Source organism: Oncorhynchus mykiss, chromosome 19 (genome assembly GCF_013265735.2).
Source record: "Oncorhynchus mykiss isolate Arlee chromosome 19, USDA_OmykA_1.1, whole genome shotgun sequence".
NCBI classification, from domain to species: Eukaryota; Metazoa; Chordata; class Actinopteri; order Salmoniformes; family Salmonidae; genus Oncorhynchus; species Oncorhynchus mykiss.
The window spans coordinates 52,391,254-52,407,940 of NC_048583.1; the positions used below are offsets into that span (position 1 = coordinate 52,391,254).

At 46.8% G+C, this 16,687-nt stretch overlaps 1 protein-coding gene across 2 annotated transcripts in view; it reads right to left on the reverse strand.

The window, feature by feature from the left end:
- kif26ba (kinesin family member 26Ba) overlaps nt 1–16,687 on the reverse strand; it is a 216,614-nt gene that overhangs the window by 62,531 nt on the left and 137,396 nt on the right. For both annotated transcript variants that reach the window (XM_036955054.1, XM_036955053.1), the window contains exons 5-6: nt 13,001–13,187; nt 1–187 (exon numbers count right to left, since the gene is read on the reverse strand). The exon at nt 1–187 is cut by the window's left edge and continues 29 nt beyond it. In XM_036955054.1, coding sequence (XP_036810949.1) covers nt 1–187; nt 13,001–13,187 — 374 coding nt within the window. The remainder of the gene's footprint in view (nt 188–13,000; nt 13,188–16,687) is intronic.

Below are 16,687 nucleotides of genomic sequence, written 5' to 3' on the forward strand. Positions count from 1 at the left end.
CAAAGGCAAACATCTTAGGCGGGACCTGATTGGCTCCTCCTCGTTTCTGGGGGGTGTTCCCATTTGTCTGGTTGGCTGAGGGCTCCATGATGGTCACTTGCTTCTTCCTGGTGTCCACTTTGAGGAAGGAGCTGGACTCTGCTGCGTCTGAGGAAGTCACAGGACACACACGAACCATCACCTTCACCTGGTGGGGGGGGGACAGAGGACAAGATAACTCAGAATCACTCCAGAACAATAAGTTTCACGCCCTGACCATAGTAAGCTGTTTATTCTCTGTGTTGGTTGGGGCGTGATAGTGACTAGGGTGGGTCATCTAGGTTTTTTGTATGTCTATGTTGGCCTGGTATGGTTCCCAATCAGAGACAGCGGTTTATCGTTGTCTCTGATTGGGGATCATATTTAGGTAGTCATTTCCTCATTTGTGTTTGTGGGATCTTGTCTACGATAGTTGCCTGTGTGCACCAGTAGCTTCACGTTTCGTTTGTGCTTATTTGTTTTGTTTTTCTGAGTTTCGGTTTATTAAAAATATGTGGAACTCTACTCACGCTGCGCCTTGGTCTACTCATTACGACGAGCGTGACAATAAGACTCAGACCTGACCTCCATTAGACTGTAGAACACAACAATGGACCTTAGATTAGAACAGAAGTAGATCGGGAACTAAGAACTAAGGTCAGATCCTTCACTGGATAAAAAGTCCTACAGCCCTACAGAGACCAGTAGAACCCCAGTAGAAGCCCAGTAGAAACCAGTACCCCAGTAGAACCCCAGTAGAAGCCCAGTAGAAACCAGTACCCCAGTAGAACTCAGTAGAACCTCAGTAGAAGCCCAGTAGAAACCAGTACCCCAGTAGAACTCAGTAGAACCCCAGTAGAAGCCCAGTAGAAACCAGTACCCCAGTAGAACTCAGTAGAAGCCCCGTAGAAACCAGTACCTCAGTAGAACTCAGTAGAACCCCAGTAGAAATCAGTACCTCGGTAGAACTCAGTAGAAGCCCAGTAGAAACCAGTACCCCAGTAGAACTCAGTAGAACCCCAGTAAAAACCAGTACCCCAGAAAACCTCAGTAGAACCCCAGTAGAACTCAGTAGAACCACAGTAGAAACCAGTAGAATCCCAGTAAAAAACAGTAGAACCGGGATAATCCTGTAGTTTCATTCATGGCGGGCTGAAAACCTCCCCTGCGCTAAATAGTAGTTCTTAGAAGACAGGCATCAACACCTGCACCCTCTCCCCCACTTCCTCTGTTAGACATCAAAGCTTTAAGTGGAGGGATTTTATTTTAGCTCTCTCACCTCTCCTTCTCTCCTCCCTATCACCTCTCCTTCTCTCCTCCCTCTCACCTCTCCTTCTCTCCTCCCTATCACCTCTCCTTCTCTCCTCCCTCTCACCTCTCCTTCTCTCCTCCCTATCACCTCTCCTTCTCTCCTCCCTCTCACCTCTCCTTCCTCTCCTCACACACGTCAACACTCATATTGTTGTCACACTTCATTAGTGTGGTAGTTTTTAATCGAGAGAAAATCAACGGCGGGTTCTTTCCTCCAAAACAGCTGACAGATCTCCAAACTTTTCCCAGAGTTCCTGCAGGTTCACTTATCTACTTCTTTATTCTCAGAATGATCTGTAGAGAGAGGGTGGGGATAAGGGAGAAGGGGATATAGGGAAGAAGGAGGGATTGAGGAGGGGAGGGTAGAGAGAGTAAGGGAGGAGAGGAGGAGCATGAACGAGAGAGAGGGACCAAGGGAGGAGAGAGAGGGGAGGATAGGAGAGGAGGAGAAAGGGAGGAGAGAGAGGGGAGGATAGGAGAGGAAGGGAAGGGAGAAGAAAGGGAGGAGAGAGAGGGGAGGATAGGAGAGGAAGGGAAGGGAGAAGAAAGGGAGGAGAGAGAGGGGAGGATAGGAGAGGAAGGGAAGGGAAGGGAGGAGAAAGGGAGGAGAGAAGAGGAATATAGGATGAAAGGAGAAGATAGAAAAGGGAAAATAAGGATGCAAACTCAGATCTATGCTGTTGTTCCCACCACCTCAGAGACCAAACATGAGTAACCGTTAGAAGAGGGATTCCGCTGTAAACTGCAGCCAATTGTTGCTCTGGGATGAAGTCGAGACACATTTCCCAAATGCTCCCAAACACTCTGTCTTTTAGAAAGGACGCTCTCGAATGTTTCCCAAAGCCCGAATTACAGCCGATTAAAAAAGAAGGGAGAAGCGTGAGCAGAAAGCAAACAGAGTACACAGCAGATAACTAGTACATCGAGGAGATTTGAGCCTCGAGGACATGAAAGCATGAGTCTGGAATGCGTTGAGTTGAGTTGCATAACAGGATTGATCAGCTGAGGAGAACACAAACACAACACTTTCACCATGAACGCAACTCAGCAGGATGCTGAATGCTAAAAAAATTACATGAATAACCAATGGGGCGAAAGTAAAAACCATGTGTGTGTGTGTGCTTGTGTGTCTGTGTTCGCGTGCATATGTGTGTATGTCTGTGAGTGTGTGTATGATGGATCACCCCTCTCCTCTGTAGAGGGGTAGTAAAGGTAAGATAGCTTCCTTGTGAAGCCTGCAGTAAATTGGTCCCAGCAGCAGTAAGATGCCACTCTACAGATCTCTCTGCTGCCATAAAAGCAGCTCATTAAAACATTACAGGAGATTCTCTTTAACAGTGCTTCTAGGGGAGACGGTAGAGCTTATTTCTGTCCCATCTGTCTAATGGAAATTAACGTTTTTATTCAAAGTGAAAATAATGTTATATACTGTTTACAGTAAATATTAACGTTCATATATAATACATATATTAATTACAGGCTATTCATTATAAATGCCCTCTATGTGGCTGTTGTGAGAATCAAATGTATAACTATGGTGTTGGGCCGGCACCATGCTACAACTGGGATGTGAAAGTATAGCCAGTATTTAAGCTGATGATGATGATAAACACAACAACAGAGTCGTTCCTCTGGTTGCATCACTATGCCATCAAAATGAGCAGGGAACAACAGGAAGGAATGTCTTCCAGAGAGATAAGAGAAGGGTGTGTGTGTGTGGGTGTGTGTGTGTGTGTGTGTGTGTGTGTGTGTGTGTGTGTGTGTGTGTGTGTGTGTGTGTGTGTGTGTAAATGTACCTGCTGCCTGTCTACTATGACGAGAGTAGAGGTCTAACCCTGGTGAGTACATTTTCAAGTCAAAGACATCATATTAAATTCAAAGACCCTTTGCTATATAACACACACACACACTCCAGAGCATCCAGCGCCCTATCCTGACCCCAATAAAAAGGTCCATCACATCAGTAAGTGCCTCGGGGGAAGGATTTCAGCGGTGCGCTCTTCCTGAGGCCTAACTCATACAGGGTTTTGACTAGACAGGATACAGCATATGTCAGAAATGACCAGAATTTATGTTTTATAGCAGGTTAGGAGAACTTATGCAATGGGTTAGGAGAATTAGGTTACGGTTAGAAAAGAGGTTAGGGTTAGCTAAAATGCTGTCTTCCTGTCTCTGTGGGTAAGCACACAACTCCTGATTACACAGCACTTCAGGACACATACAGTGCCCTCAGAAAGAATTCCCACCCCTTGACTTTTTCCACATTTTGTTGTGTTACAGACCAAATTTAAAATGAATTAAATTGAGATTGTGTGTCACTGGCCTACACACAATACTCCATAACGTCAAAGCGGAATGATGTTTTTTGACATTTTTACTAATTAATAAAAAATATCAAGTTGAATTGTTTCTAAGTAATCAACTATTTTGTTACAGAAGCCTAAATAAGATCAGGTGTAAAAATGTGCTTAACAAGTCACATAATAAATTGCATGGACTCACAATAACAGTGTTTAACATGATGTTTTAATGACTGCCTCATCTCTGCCCCACACATACAATGATCTGTAAGGTCCCTCAGTCGAGCAGTGCATTTTAAACACAGATTCAACCACAAAGACCAGGGAGGTTTTCCATTGCCTCACAAAGAAGGGCACCTATTGGTAGAGGGGTCGAAATAAAAAAATAAGCATTCATTGAATTTCCCTTTGAGCATGGTGAAGTTATTAATTACACTGTGGATGCTGTATCAATACATCCAGTCACTACAAAGATACAGGTGTCCTCCCTAACTCAGGGATTTCACCATGAGGCCAATGGTGACTTTAAAACAGTTATAGAGTTTAATGGCTGTGATAAGAGAAAACTGAGAATAGATCAACATTGTAGTTACTTTACAATACTAACCTAATTGACAGAGTGAAAAGAAGGAGGCCTGTACAGAATACAAATATTACAAAACATACATCCTGTTAGCAACAAGTGACTACAGTAAAACTGCAAAAAATGTGGCAGAGAAATGAACTTTATGTCCTGAATACAAAGTGTTATGTTTGAGGCAAATCCAACACAACACATCACTGAGTACCAGCCTTCAAATTGTCATGTTGTGGATATGCTTGTCATCGGCAATGACTAGGGAGTTTTTGGGGATAAAAAGAAACGGAATAGAGCTGAGCACAATCAGTATTTAATTGAAAAAAAAATGGCCAAACATTTCTAAAAACATGTTTTCACTTTGTCATTATCGGGTATTGTGTGTAGATGGGTGAGATTTAAAACATTTTGTTTAGCCAATTTGAATTCAGGCTGTACCAACAAAATATGGGAAAAAAATCAACGGGTGTGAACTCTTCCCACAGTTGTGTCAAGTTGGCTGGATGTCCTTTGGGGGATGAACCATTGTTAATACACACAGGAAACTGTTTTGCCTGGAAAACCAACAGCATTGCAGTTCTTGACACAAACCATACCCTGTTCAAAGACACTTAAATCTTTTGTCTTGCCCATTCACCCTCTGAATGGCACACATAAACAATCCATGTCTCAATTGTCAGTCTATGTCATGGAAAGAGCAGGTGTTCTTAATGTTTTGTACACTCAGTGTATGTCAACTAGGGCTAGGCTAAAATACTGGGGGAAAGTGTGTGTACACTATATATTTGTGTGCGTCTGTCTGTTCATTTATGTGAGTGCGCATTTGTGTGTGTGTGAGTGAGTGAGACAGAGAGTGAGAGTACTGGTCATGCACCGTGGTATGGGGTCAAGCGCACGGTGTTGCCAGTACGCGCTCATAGCCCGGTGCACTATAGGCCAGCCCCTGCAAGTGCCATGCGAGAGTGGGCATCCAGCCAGGGAGTATTGTGCCGGACCAGCGTGTTTGGTACGCTGTTTCGGCCCAGGGTATACTCTGGGGCGCTGTGTCTCCGGGGCGCTGGGAGGGTGCATTGCGTCCTATGCCTACGCTCCGCCCGAACCGGGCGAAGGTGGATATTGAGCCTAAGGGAGATGTGCGAGTGGTATGCACCAGATCTCCAGTGCTCACCCACAGCCCGGTTCAATCTGTGCCTGCACTCTGGAGGGTCTGGGCTAAAGTGGTCATCCAGCCTGGAGGAGTGGTGCCAAGGCTGCACACCAGAGCTCCAGTGCTCCCCCACAGCCCGGGCCACCCGGTGCCTCCTCCACGCACAAGGCCTCCTGTAGGTATCCTCCCTCCAGAGTCGCCCTTCACTCCGGCGCTGCCAGAGTCTCCCTTCACTCCGGCGCTGCCAGAGTCTCCCTTCACTCCGGCGCTGCCAGAGTCTCCCTTCACTCCGGCGCTGCCAGAGTCTCCCTTCACACCGGCGCTGCCAGAGTCTCCCTTCACTCCGGCGCTGCCAGAGTCTCCCTTCACTCCGGCGCTGCCAGAGTCTCCCTTCACACCGGCGCTGCCAGAGTCTCCCTTCACTCCGGCGCTGCCAGAGTCTCCCTTCACACCGGCGCTGCCAGAGTCTCCCTTCACTCCGGCGCTGCCAGAATCTCCCTTCACACCGGCGCTGCCAGAGTCTCCCTTCACTCCGGCGCTGCCAGAGTCTCCCTTCACTCCGGCGCTGCCAGAGTCTCCCTTCACTCCGGCGCTGCCAGAGTCTCCCTTCACTCCGGCGCTGCCAGAGTCTCCCGCCTGTCCGGCGCTGCCAGAGTCTCCCTTCACACCGGCGCTGCCAGAGTCTCCCTTCACTCCGGCGCTGCCAGAGTCTCCCTTCACTCCGGCGCTGCCAGAGTCTCCCTTCACTCCGGCGCTGCCAGAGTCTCCCTTCACTCCGGCGCTGCCAGAGTCTCCCGCCTGTCCGGCGCTGCCAGAGTCTCCCTTCACACCGGCGCTGCCAGAGTCTCCCTTCACTCCGGCGCTGCCAGAGTCTCCCTTCACTCCGGCGCTGCCAGAGTCTCCCTTCACTCCGGCGCTGCCAGAGTCTCCCTTCACTCCGGCGCTGCCAGAGTCGCCCTTCACTCCGGCGCTGCCAGAGTCTCCCTTCACTCCGGCGCTGCCAGAGTCTCCCTTCACTCCGGCGCTGCCAGAGTCTCCCTTCACTCCGGCGCTGCCAGAGTCTCCCTTCACTCCGGCGCTGCCAGAGTCTCCCTTCACTCCGGCGCTGCCAGAGTCTCCCTTCACTCCGGCGCTGCCAGAGTCTCCCTTCACTCCGGCGCTGCCAGAGTCTCCCTTCACTCCGGCGCTGCCAGAGTCTCCCTTACCCTCCGGCGCTGCCAGAGTCTCCCTTACCCTCCGGCGCTGCCAGAGTCTCCCTTCACTCCGGCGCTGCCGGAGTCTCCCGCCTGTCCGGCGCTGCCGGAGTCTCCCGTCTATTCGGGCACAGCTGCAAGGGTCCCCAGTCCGAGGTCGGAGGCGAGGGTCGCCGCTCCAAAGGTGTGGGCCAAGACTATGGTGGAGTGGGGTTCATGTCCCGCGCCAGAGCCACCACCGAGGACAGATGCCCACCCAGACCCTCTCCTATGGGGTTAGGTTTGGTCAGGGCGTGATTTGGGGTGGGCATTCTATGTTGTGTATTCTATGTTGTGTATTCTATGTTGTGTATTTCTGTGTTTGGCCTGGTATGGTTCCCAATCAGAGGAGGCTGCATACTTAGGCAGCGCAGCCTGTTTTCCCACTATGGTTTGTGGGTAGTTGTTTTCTGTGTTTGTGTTTTACCATACAGAACTGTTTCGGTTTTTCATTTATTTCTCTTGTTCTTTCGTATTCAGTGTTTGGTTCTATTTCATTAAAATATGGACACTTACCACGCTGCTCATTGGTCCGATCCTTCCTACTCCTCCGCAGAAGAGGAGGAAAACCGTTACACACACACATACATATGTATACATATGTATTTCTCTCTATACCATTTGTATTTCATATACCTTTGACTATTGGATGTTCTTATAGGCACTTTAGTATTGCCAGTGTAAAAGTATAGCTTCCGTCCCTCTCCTCGCTCCTACCTGGGCTCGAACCAGGAACACAACAACAACAGCCACACTTGAAGCAGCGTTACCCATGCAGAGCAAGGGGAACAACTACTCCAGGTCTCAGAGCGAGTGACGTTTGAAACGCCCCTGGTCACTAGCTAGCCATTTCACATCACATCGTTACACCAGCCTAATCTCGGGAGTTGATAGGCCTGAAGTCATAAACAGCAGAGCTGCTGGCAAAACGCACGAAAGTGCTGTTTGAATGAATGCTTACGAGCCTGCTGGTGCCTACCGTCGCTCAGTTAGACTGCTCTATCAAATCATAGACTTAATTAAATACCCCTAAATAGCTTTAAATATGTAAATACCACGGGGGTCATCTTACTTAATTATATTGATTAAACAACAAAGATCTCTCTCCCTCAGTCGCCTACTGTATGCACATCAACAACAATGAATACGATAAAATGTAGTGAGGGATAAACCCTCTCAAACTTTCTCAGCGTGTTGTAGTTGGCAGTCAAAATTGCACTGATACGATGGGGAGATGTAGCCTACTCGCCCTGGCTGCTGCAGCCTTCCTGCTTCTGTCCAAGGCATAACCTATATTAGAGACAACTGAATGGGATGTACCAGCTTACTTGTCTGCCCATTTAATCGATGCCCAATACAACGAAGAGATATGAGCTAACTGTGGATAACGGTCGTTGAAGTTCATAGCTAGCCAGCAAAGTTGAGTATCATTTATTTCTAGCTAACCAAATGACACATGCAATTTGTAGCTAAAAAGTTTTTTGGGGAAAAAGTGGGTGCCGTTCACCCACTCGTCCAAGCTTGTACATCTCATCCCAGCAACTAGCTAGCTACTAACAACGTTATGACTTGTGATCATTGGCTTTGCTAGTTTGATTGTGTTGAGTCCCGCTGTACTGATGCATTGACTGCATCAACCTATTCTCCCAACACTTCCCGACTACACGTAATAACATTTTGAGTCAAATATAACCTATTTTTAAAATCTCTTATCAAAGTTGGTTTTGTAGCATAAACTCAGAATGTGATATTTGGGAGAGATATTATGATTGTCTGTCTGCAAAGTAGTTAAAACACTGTCTGTTCCACTTTAAGATGCAACCAATACTACAGTCCTGCTGAAGACAACGGTAGAGAAATGGTAATAGGCTCTTTGTTCAGCTTAAACATGGTGGGTGAGAGAGAAATGGAGGAGGAGAGGCTGAGAGAGGTTGAGAGAGAGGGATTGGGAGAGGGTCCATTAGTAGTCTATTTGAGTGGGAGCACTTGTCTCTCTCTGCAGTGATCAATTCCCCTGACACAACTCCTCAGACACTGGAGCCACTTAAAGTGGCGACCCGTCATTCAGGGCAGGTGGGGAAGAGACCATGTATTATTCTGTTGGTTTGTTTGTTCCACCAAGATGTACATGCTAAAATAGCCCCTGGTCACTTATACCATATATCTATCTCTCTCTGTATCCTCTGTTCCCTCTCTACCGTTCCCTCCATCCTCTATCTCTCTCTCTATCCTCCGTTCCCTCTACCGTTCCCTCCATCCTCTCGCTCTCTCTCTATCCTCCATTTCCTCTACGGTTCCCTCCATCCTCTCTCTCTCTCTATCCTCCATTCCCTCTCTACCGTTCCCTCCATCCTCTCTCTCTCTCTCTATCCTCCATTTCCTCTACGGTTCCCTCCATCCTCTCTCTCTCTCTATCCTCCATTCCCTCTCTACCGTTCCCTCCATCCTCTCTCTCTCTGTATCCTTCATTCCCTCTCTACCGTTCCCTCTCTACCGTTCCCTCCATCCCCTCTCTCTCTCTGTATCCTCCATTCCCTCTCTACCGTTCCCTCCATCCTCTCTCTCTCTCTGTATCCTCCATCCTCTATCTCGCTCTCTGTATCCTCCGTTCCCTCTCTACCGTTCCCTCCATCCGCTCTCTCTCTCTGTATCCTTCATTCCCTCTCTACCGTTCCCTCCATCCTCACTCTCTCTGTATCCTCCATTCCCTCTCTACCGTTCCCTCCATCCTCTCTCTCTCTCTCTCTCTCTCTCTCTCTCTCTCTCTCTCTCTCTCTCTCTATCCTCCATTCCCTCTCTACCGTTCCCTCCATCCTCTCTCTCTCTCTCTGTGTATCCTTCATTCCCTCTCTACCGTTCCCTCTCTACCGTTCCCTCTCTACCGTTCCCTCCATCCTCTCTCTCTCTCTGTATACTCCATTCCCTCTCTACCGTTCCCTCCATCCTCTCTCTCTCTGTGTATCCTCCATCCTCTATCTCGCTCTCTGTATCCTCCGTTCCCTCTCTACCGTTCCCTCCATCCTTTCTCTCTCTCTCTGTATCCTTCATTCCCTCTCTACCGTTCCCTCCATCCTCACTCTCTCTGTATCCTCCATTCCCTCTCTACCATTCCCTCCATCCTCTCTCTCTCTATCCTCCATTCCCTCTCTACCGTTCCCTCCATCCTCTCTCTCTCTCTCTCTATCCTCCATTCCCTCTCTACCGTTCCCTCCATCCTCTCTCTCTATCCTCCATTCCCTCTCTACCGTTCCCTCCATCCTCTCTCTCTATCCTCCATTCCCTCTCTACCGTTCCCTCCATCCTCTCTCTCTCTCTCTGTATCCTCCATCCCCTCTCTCTCTCTCTATCCTCCATTCCCTCTCTACTGTATGTCTCTCCATCCTCTCTCTCTCTCTCTCTATCCTCTGTTCCCTCTCTCGTCACTTCCCTCTCTACCCTCCATTCTCTTTTCACTCTATTTATATCCTCATTTCCCTACCTCTACCCCTCTCTGTCTCTAACCACAATTTACTCTCTACCTCCCTACCCTCACTTTTCTCTTTATACCCCTCTCTCTCTCCCTCTTCTCCTCCATCTCTCTCTATTCCACACACACCCACACACAATCTGGTTCTAAGCTGAGAAACCAAATGATTTCTAGCATGATTCCTGCTCACCTTACAGATCCAATAAATATGTGTATAAATCTGCTCACAGCATAGTAAGACCTATACTGTTTATAATGTAACACGTGAGAACAACACGTGGTAGCTCCCAACAGTGGGTGGTGCACAATTAACTAGGCAATTACTGTAAATTCCAACACACAGACAAGTCTCGCTCTCTCTCTCTATTGCCAAAGTAAGTGAAATAGATAAACAATACAAAATTAACAGTAAACATTACTCACAAATGTTCCAAATGAATAAAGACATTTAAAATGTCATAAATCCACATACAGTGTTGTAACAATGTACAAATGGTTAAAGTACAAAAGGGAAAATAAAGAAACATAAATATGGGTTGTTTTTACAATGGTGTTTGTTCTTCACTGGTTGCCCTTTTCTTGTGGCAACAGGTCACACATCTTGCTGCTGTGATGTCACACTGTGGTATTTCACCCAGTAGATATGGGAGTTTTTCAAAATTGGATTTGAATTCTTTGTGGATCTGTGTAATCTGAGGGAAATATGTCTCTCTAATATGGTCATACATTTGGCAGGAGGTTAGGAAGTGCAGCTCAGTTTCCACCTCATTTTGTGGGCAGTGAGCACATAGCCTGTCTTCTCTTGAGAGCTAGGTCTGCCTTCGTTGGCTTTTCTCAATAACAAGCCTATGCTCACTGAGTCTGTACATAGTCAAAGATTTCCTTAATTTTGGGTTAGTCACAGTGGTCAGGTATTCTGCCACTATGTACTCTCTGTTTAGGGCCAAATAACATTCTAGTTTGCTCTGTTTTTTTGTTAATTATTTCCAATGTGTCAAGTAATTATATTTTTGTTTTCTCATGATTTGGTTGGGTCTAATTGTGTTGCTGTCCTGGGGCTCTGTGGGGTCTGTTTGTGTTTGTGTACAAAGCCCCAGGACCAGCTTGTTCAATTCTCTCCCTCCCTCCCTCCCTCCAATCTGTCTTGTTCTTCTCCTGGCTTCAGTCCCTCCCTCCCTCCCTCCCTCGTTCGTTCTTCTCCTGGCTTCAGTCCATCCCTCTATCTATTTCACAATTAAGCCTTTCAAAGACCTGCAAATACCAACTCTATTAATATTTTACCCACAACACTGTAGCAAAGTGGCTATTGAATTCCCATACTGAACACACACACACGCCTGTGAGGAGTTGTCTTTGGCCTGGGAGAGAGCTATAAAAAATTGATTATGCGTCATAGTGTCATTTCTCTCAAGGTCGCCACTCGCACTGGAGTCTGTCTGTGTCTGTCTGTGTCTGTCTGTGTCTGTCTGTGTCTGTCTGTCTGTCTGTGTAACACTTTGCTGGGTGATTGATGTGACTGTGGAAGCCCCACAACCCTTCACTGTCAGCTGGGAAGAGTTTGAGAAACGAGGGGAGGAGAAAGAGAGTGAAGGAGAAGATGGAGGGATTGGAAACCAGCCTAATCGATGGACAATATCTGAGAGGGAGAGAGGGACGGGAGGAATATAATTAATCATATACTATATTAGGATACATTTATTTGTTTTATCTACAAAATATGTATGAAGATAATCGAGCATGTATCAAGACATTTTACCTTGAAAATCGGCAAAACTATATGCCAATGGTGTAGCATGATTTATACGACATTTTATAAGACAGAAAAACTGATCTCTCCATTCCTTCACATCGGTCTCTTCAGAGAATCCAGGTAGAGATGCTAGCAGTCAGAGGATCACAAACCAGCACAACACCTAATCTTTCCTTCGGGTTTAAAAAAAAGTCAAGATAAAAACATGTGTCACCTATCAAGATAAGAACACGTGCAATTTCCTTCACTGATATAAAATATCTCCCCCCGCAATCTGGAATGATTGGAATCATCTCTGCTGGGCTGATTTGATTAAGGTGAGCTGGAATGTACCAAAACAATAGGAGGAGGGAGGATCTGAAACAGCAGCCTGTCAGTCATGGCTAAGACCCCTGGGAGACTTGAGCAAATCCAACGGCACATACAGAGACACAGAGACATGTGCACACACACACACACACACTCTAAACGCATATCCATGTGGCTCATGACATTTGCCTTCCAGAACTGATTTCCCAGGGCATTTCTCTGATGTCTCCATTCTGTATCTGTCTCCTGTATCTGTCTCCTGTATCTGTCTCCTGTAAGCTCCCGAGTGGAGCAGAGGTCTCCAAGGCATTGCATCTCAGTGCTAGAGGCGTCACTACAGACCCTGGTTCGATTCCAGGCTGTATCACAACTGGCCGTGATTGGGAGTCCCATAGGGCGGTGCACAATTGGCCCGGGTTAGGGTTTGGCCGGGGTAGGCCGTCATTGTAAATAATAATTTGTTCTTAACTGACTTGCCTAGTTAAATAAAGGTTAAAAAATGTATAAATAAAAGATGTGCCTCCTGTATCGGCCTCCTGTGTCCGTCATGTACACCAGGAACTTAACGACATACACTGCAGGAACCAGATCTCACACAACACCTCTCCACTATCTGGGGATGTAGCTCTGTTATGTTAATGCTGTTCTCCTGTCGTATCTCGCTGTATGGTCTAATTTCCTGCCCACTGTCGCAGATCACAGGCGGCAGGGAAATGTATGTGTGACATGAAAAGGCCACAGCAGTAGGACTCTCCACAGGGACAGCAGGTGACATTTTTACACTGAAAATGTCACCGTTTCCATTCATCAGCATGTATACTGTACCATAGTGTGTGTGTGTGTGTGTGTGTGTGGTGTGTGTGTGTGTGTGTGTTTGTGTGTAGTTCTACCTTGCCCAGTCCGGGGGTGTCTTTGATCTTGCTGGCAGCCCGTAGCAGGCAGGGGGGGGCAGGGGGAGGGGTGGTCTGCAGGGTCCCACTGAAGTTGGTGGGGAACAGAGGGGGGTCACACACCACTGGGGGGGGCGCTGGGCACTGCTTCTTCTTCTTAGAAGACAGGTTCAACTTCTGGGCAGCTCTACAGGAGTGAGAGGGGAGAGATTTAAAACCAACATTTACCAACCATACAAACACAGCGACAGTGTTCATCGACTGTTGACTAAAAGAGAGCGGGAGAGAAAGAGAGAGTGTGAATGAGACAGACAGAGAGTCAGAGATGGAGAAAGAGGAACAGGGAAATGTTTTCCCCCCGGACTGTAACAGAGCACAGAGTGTAAGCCATTGTGAGAAATGTGTGTTTAAAACAACTGTAGAGAGTGGATAAGTGGACGTGGTCGACTGGGAAACCAACACTAAACATAGTTGTTCCATGCCATCATGCCGCACCACTGCGGTAGCTCCATGTGCAATGTACTAATTGCTCATTCATGTTGCTAATTGGAGATGTATTACACGCCCAGAAGTAACACACACACACACACACACACACACACACACACACAGTTTACCACAGCAGTAACACACACACGCCCAGTTTACCACAGCAGTAACACACACACGCCCAGTTTACCACAGCAGTAACACACACACACACACACACAGTTTACCACAGCAGTAACACACACACAGACACACACACCTAGTTTACCACTGCAGTAACACACACACACACACACACACACACAGTTTACCACAGCAGTAACACACACACACACACACACACACCTAGTTTACCACAGCAGTAACACACACACAGGCAGTGACATCTGTAACTGGGAGGGGAGCACTGGCTCCTTTCATCTGCTTCAGTCCTCACAGTCTTGTCTTCCTCCTCTTGTCTCTCATCTCCCATCCCTCTCACTCTCCTCTTTCATTCCCTCTCCCATCCCTCTCGCTCTCCTCTCTCTTTCATTCCCTCTCCCATCCCTCTCGCTCTCCTCTCTCTTTCATTCCCTCTCCCATCCCTCTCGCTCTCCTCTCTTTCATTCCCTCTCCCATCCCTCTCGCTCTCCTCTCTCTTTCATTCCCTCTCCCATCCCTCTCGCTCTCCTCTCTCTTTCATTCCTTCTCCTATCCCTGTTCTCTCCTGGATTGTCAAAAAATACCTAGCAATGCTAACATTAGCTACATAAAATCCGGTGCTCTCTACTGAATCTTAGCTAGCTACGACAACAAAAGGGTTTCCTACTAATTGTGTTCCTCTTTTAGGAATGTCATTGTTTTTCCAAGCTACTATAATGAACTCTACTCTTCATCAGCAACCATTGACAATGCATTGAGTAGAACACTCAGTCTGGCATCAGTCCTCAAGTCAAGAGGTCCTTATTGTGACGCAACAGGCAACTCACGAATAGTGGCTCGCTATGGCCTCTATGGGACCAGTGCTGATCTAGGATCAGTTCTGCCTATTAGATTATAGTATGGTTACATGGACAGGGGGGTGGGCTGATCCTCGATCAGCACTTGTACTTTGAGATGCTTTATAAAATATGGGCTCGGCACGGACGTCACTGCTGTCACCACAGACACACAGGACGGGGAAAGGATTCACTTTCACAGTGGTTACCGATACAAATACAGACATGGTTACTGACAGTAACAGATGCGTTACCGATGGTTACCGATGCAAATACAGACATGGTTACTGACAGTAACAGATGCGTTACCGATGGTTACCGATGCAAATACAGACATGGTTACTGACAGTAACAGATGCGTTACCGATGGTTACCGATGCAAATACAGACATGGTTACTGACAGTAACAGATGCGTTACTGATGGTTACCGATGCAAATACAGACATGGTTACTGACAGTAACAGATGCGTTACCGATGGTTACCGATGCAAATACAGACATGGTTACTGACAGTAACAGATGCGTTACCGATGGTTACCGATGCAAATACAGACATGGTTACTGACAGTAACAGATGCGTTACCGATGGTTACAGATGCAAATACAGACATGGTTACTGACAGTAACATATGCGTTACCGATGGTTACCGATGCAAATACAGACATGGTTACTGACAGTAACAGATGCGTTACCGATGCAAATACAGACATGGTTACTGACAGTAACAGATGCGTTACCGATGGTTACAGATGCAAATACAGACATGGTTACTGACAGTAACATATGCGTTACCGATGGTTACCGATGCAAATACAGACATGGTTACTGACAGTAACAGATGCGTTACCGATGCAAATACAGACATGGTTACTGACAGTAACAGATGCGTTACCGATGGTTACCGATGCAAATACAGACATGGTTACTGACAGTAACAGATGCGTTACCGATGGTTACAGATGCAAATACAGACATGGTTACTGACAGTAACAGATGCATTACCGATGGTTACCGATGCAAATACAGACATGGTTACTGACAGTAACAGATGCGTTACCGATGGTTACAGATGCAAATACAGACATGGTTACTGACAGTAACAGATGTGTTACCGATGGTTACCGATGCAAATACAGACATGGTTACTGACAGTAACAGATGCGTTACCGATGGTTACCGATGCAAATACAGACATGGTTACTGACAGTAACATATGCGTTACCGATGGTTACCGATGCAAATACAGACATGGTTACTGACAGTAACAGATGCGTTACCGATGCAAATACAGACATGGTTACTGACAGTAACAGATGCGTTACCGATGCAAATACAGACATGGTTACTGACAGTAACAGATGCGTTACCGATGGTTACCGATGCAAATACAGACATGGTTACTGACAGTAACAGATGCGTTACCGATGCAAATACAGACATGGTTACTGACAGTAACAGATGTGTTACCGATGGTTACCGATGCAAATACAGACATGGTTACTGACAGTAACAGATGCGTTACCGATGGTTACCGATGCAAATACAGACATGGTTACTGACAGTAACAGATGCGTTACCGATGGTTACCGATGCAAATACAGACATGGTTACTGACAGTAACAGATGCGTTACCGATGGTTACAGATGCAAATACAGACATGGTTACTGACAGTAACAGATGCGTTACCGATGGTTACCGATGCAAATACAGACATGGTTACTGACAGTAACAGATGCGTTACCGATGGTTACAGATGCAAATACAGACATGGTTACTGACAGTAACAGATGCATTACCGATGGTTACCGATGCAAATACAGACATGGTTACTGACAGTAACAGATGCGTTACCGATGGTTACAGATGCAAATACAGACATGGTTACTGACAGTAACAGATGCGTTACCGATGGTTACAGATGCGATTATCAACACATTTGATTCCATTGGTAACAGTTGCCGGTTACCAATGGTTACAGAGATAAAGTCATTGTCATGGCAGCCTGACTCACCCACTCAATCTATCAATACCCACAAGGTGCTCTTTTCAACTCTGTCTTCTTTATGAAGGCCTCCCTCTTTCTCCCTCCCTCATGCCCTCTCTCTTCTCTTTGTCAAACGTCTCCCTCTCTCCCTCTACCTTTTCATCTCCCACTGACTGAGTTTCTTTCTTCCTTTGTAGTGTGTGTTTTTACAGTATACAGTAGGTATGTGTGTGT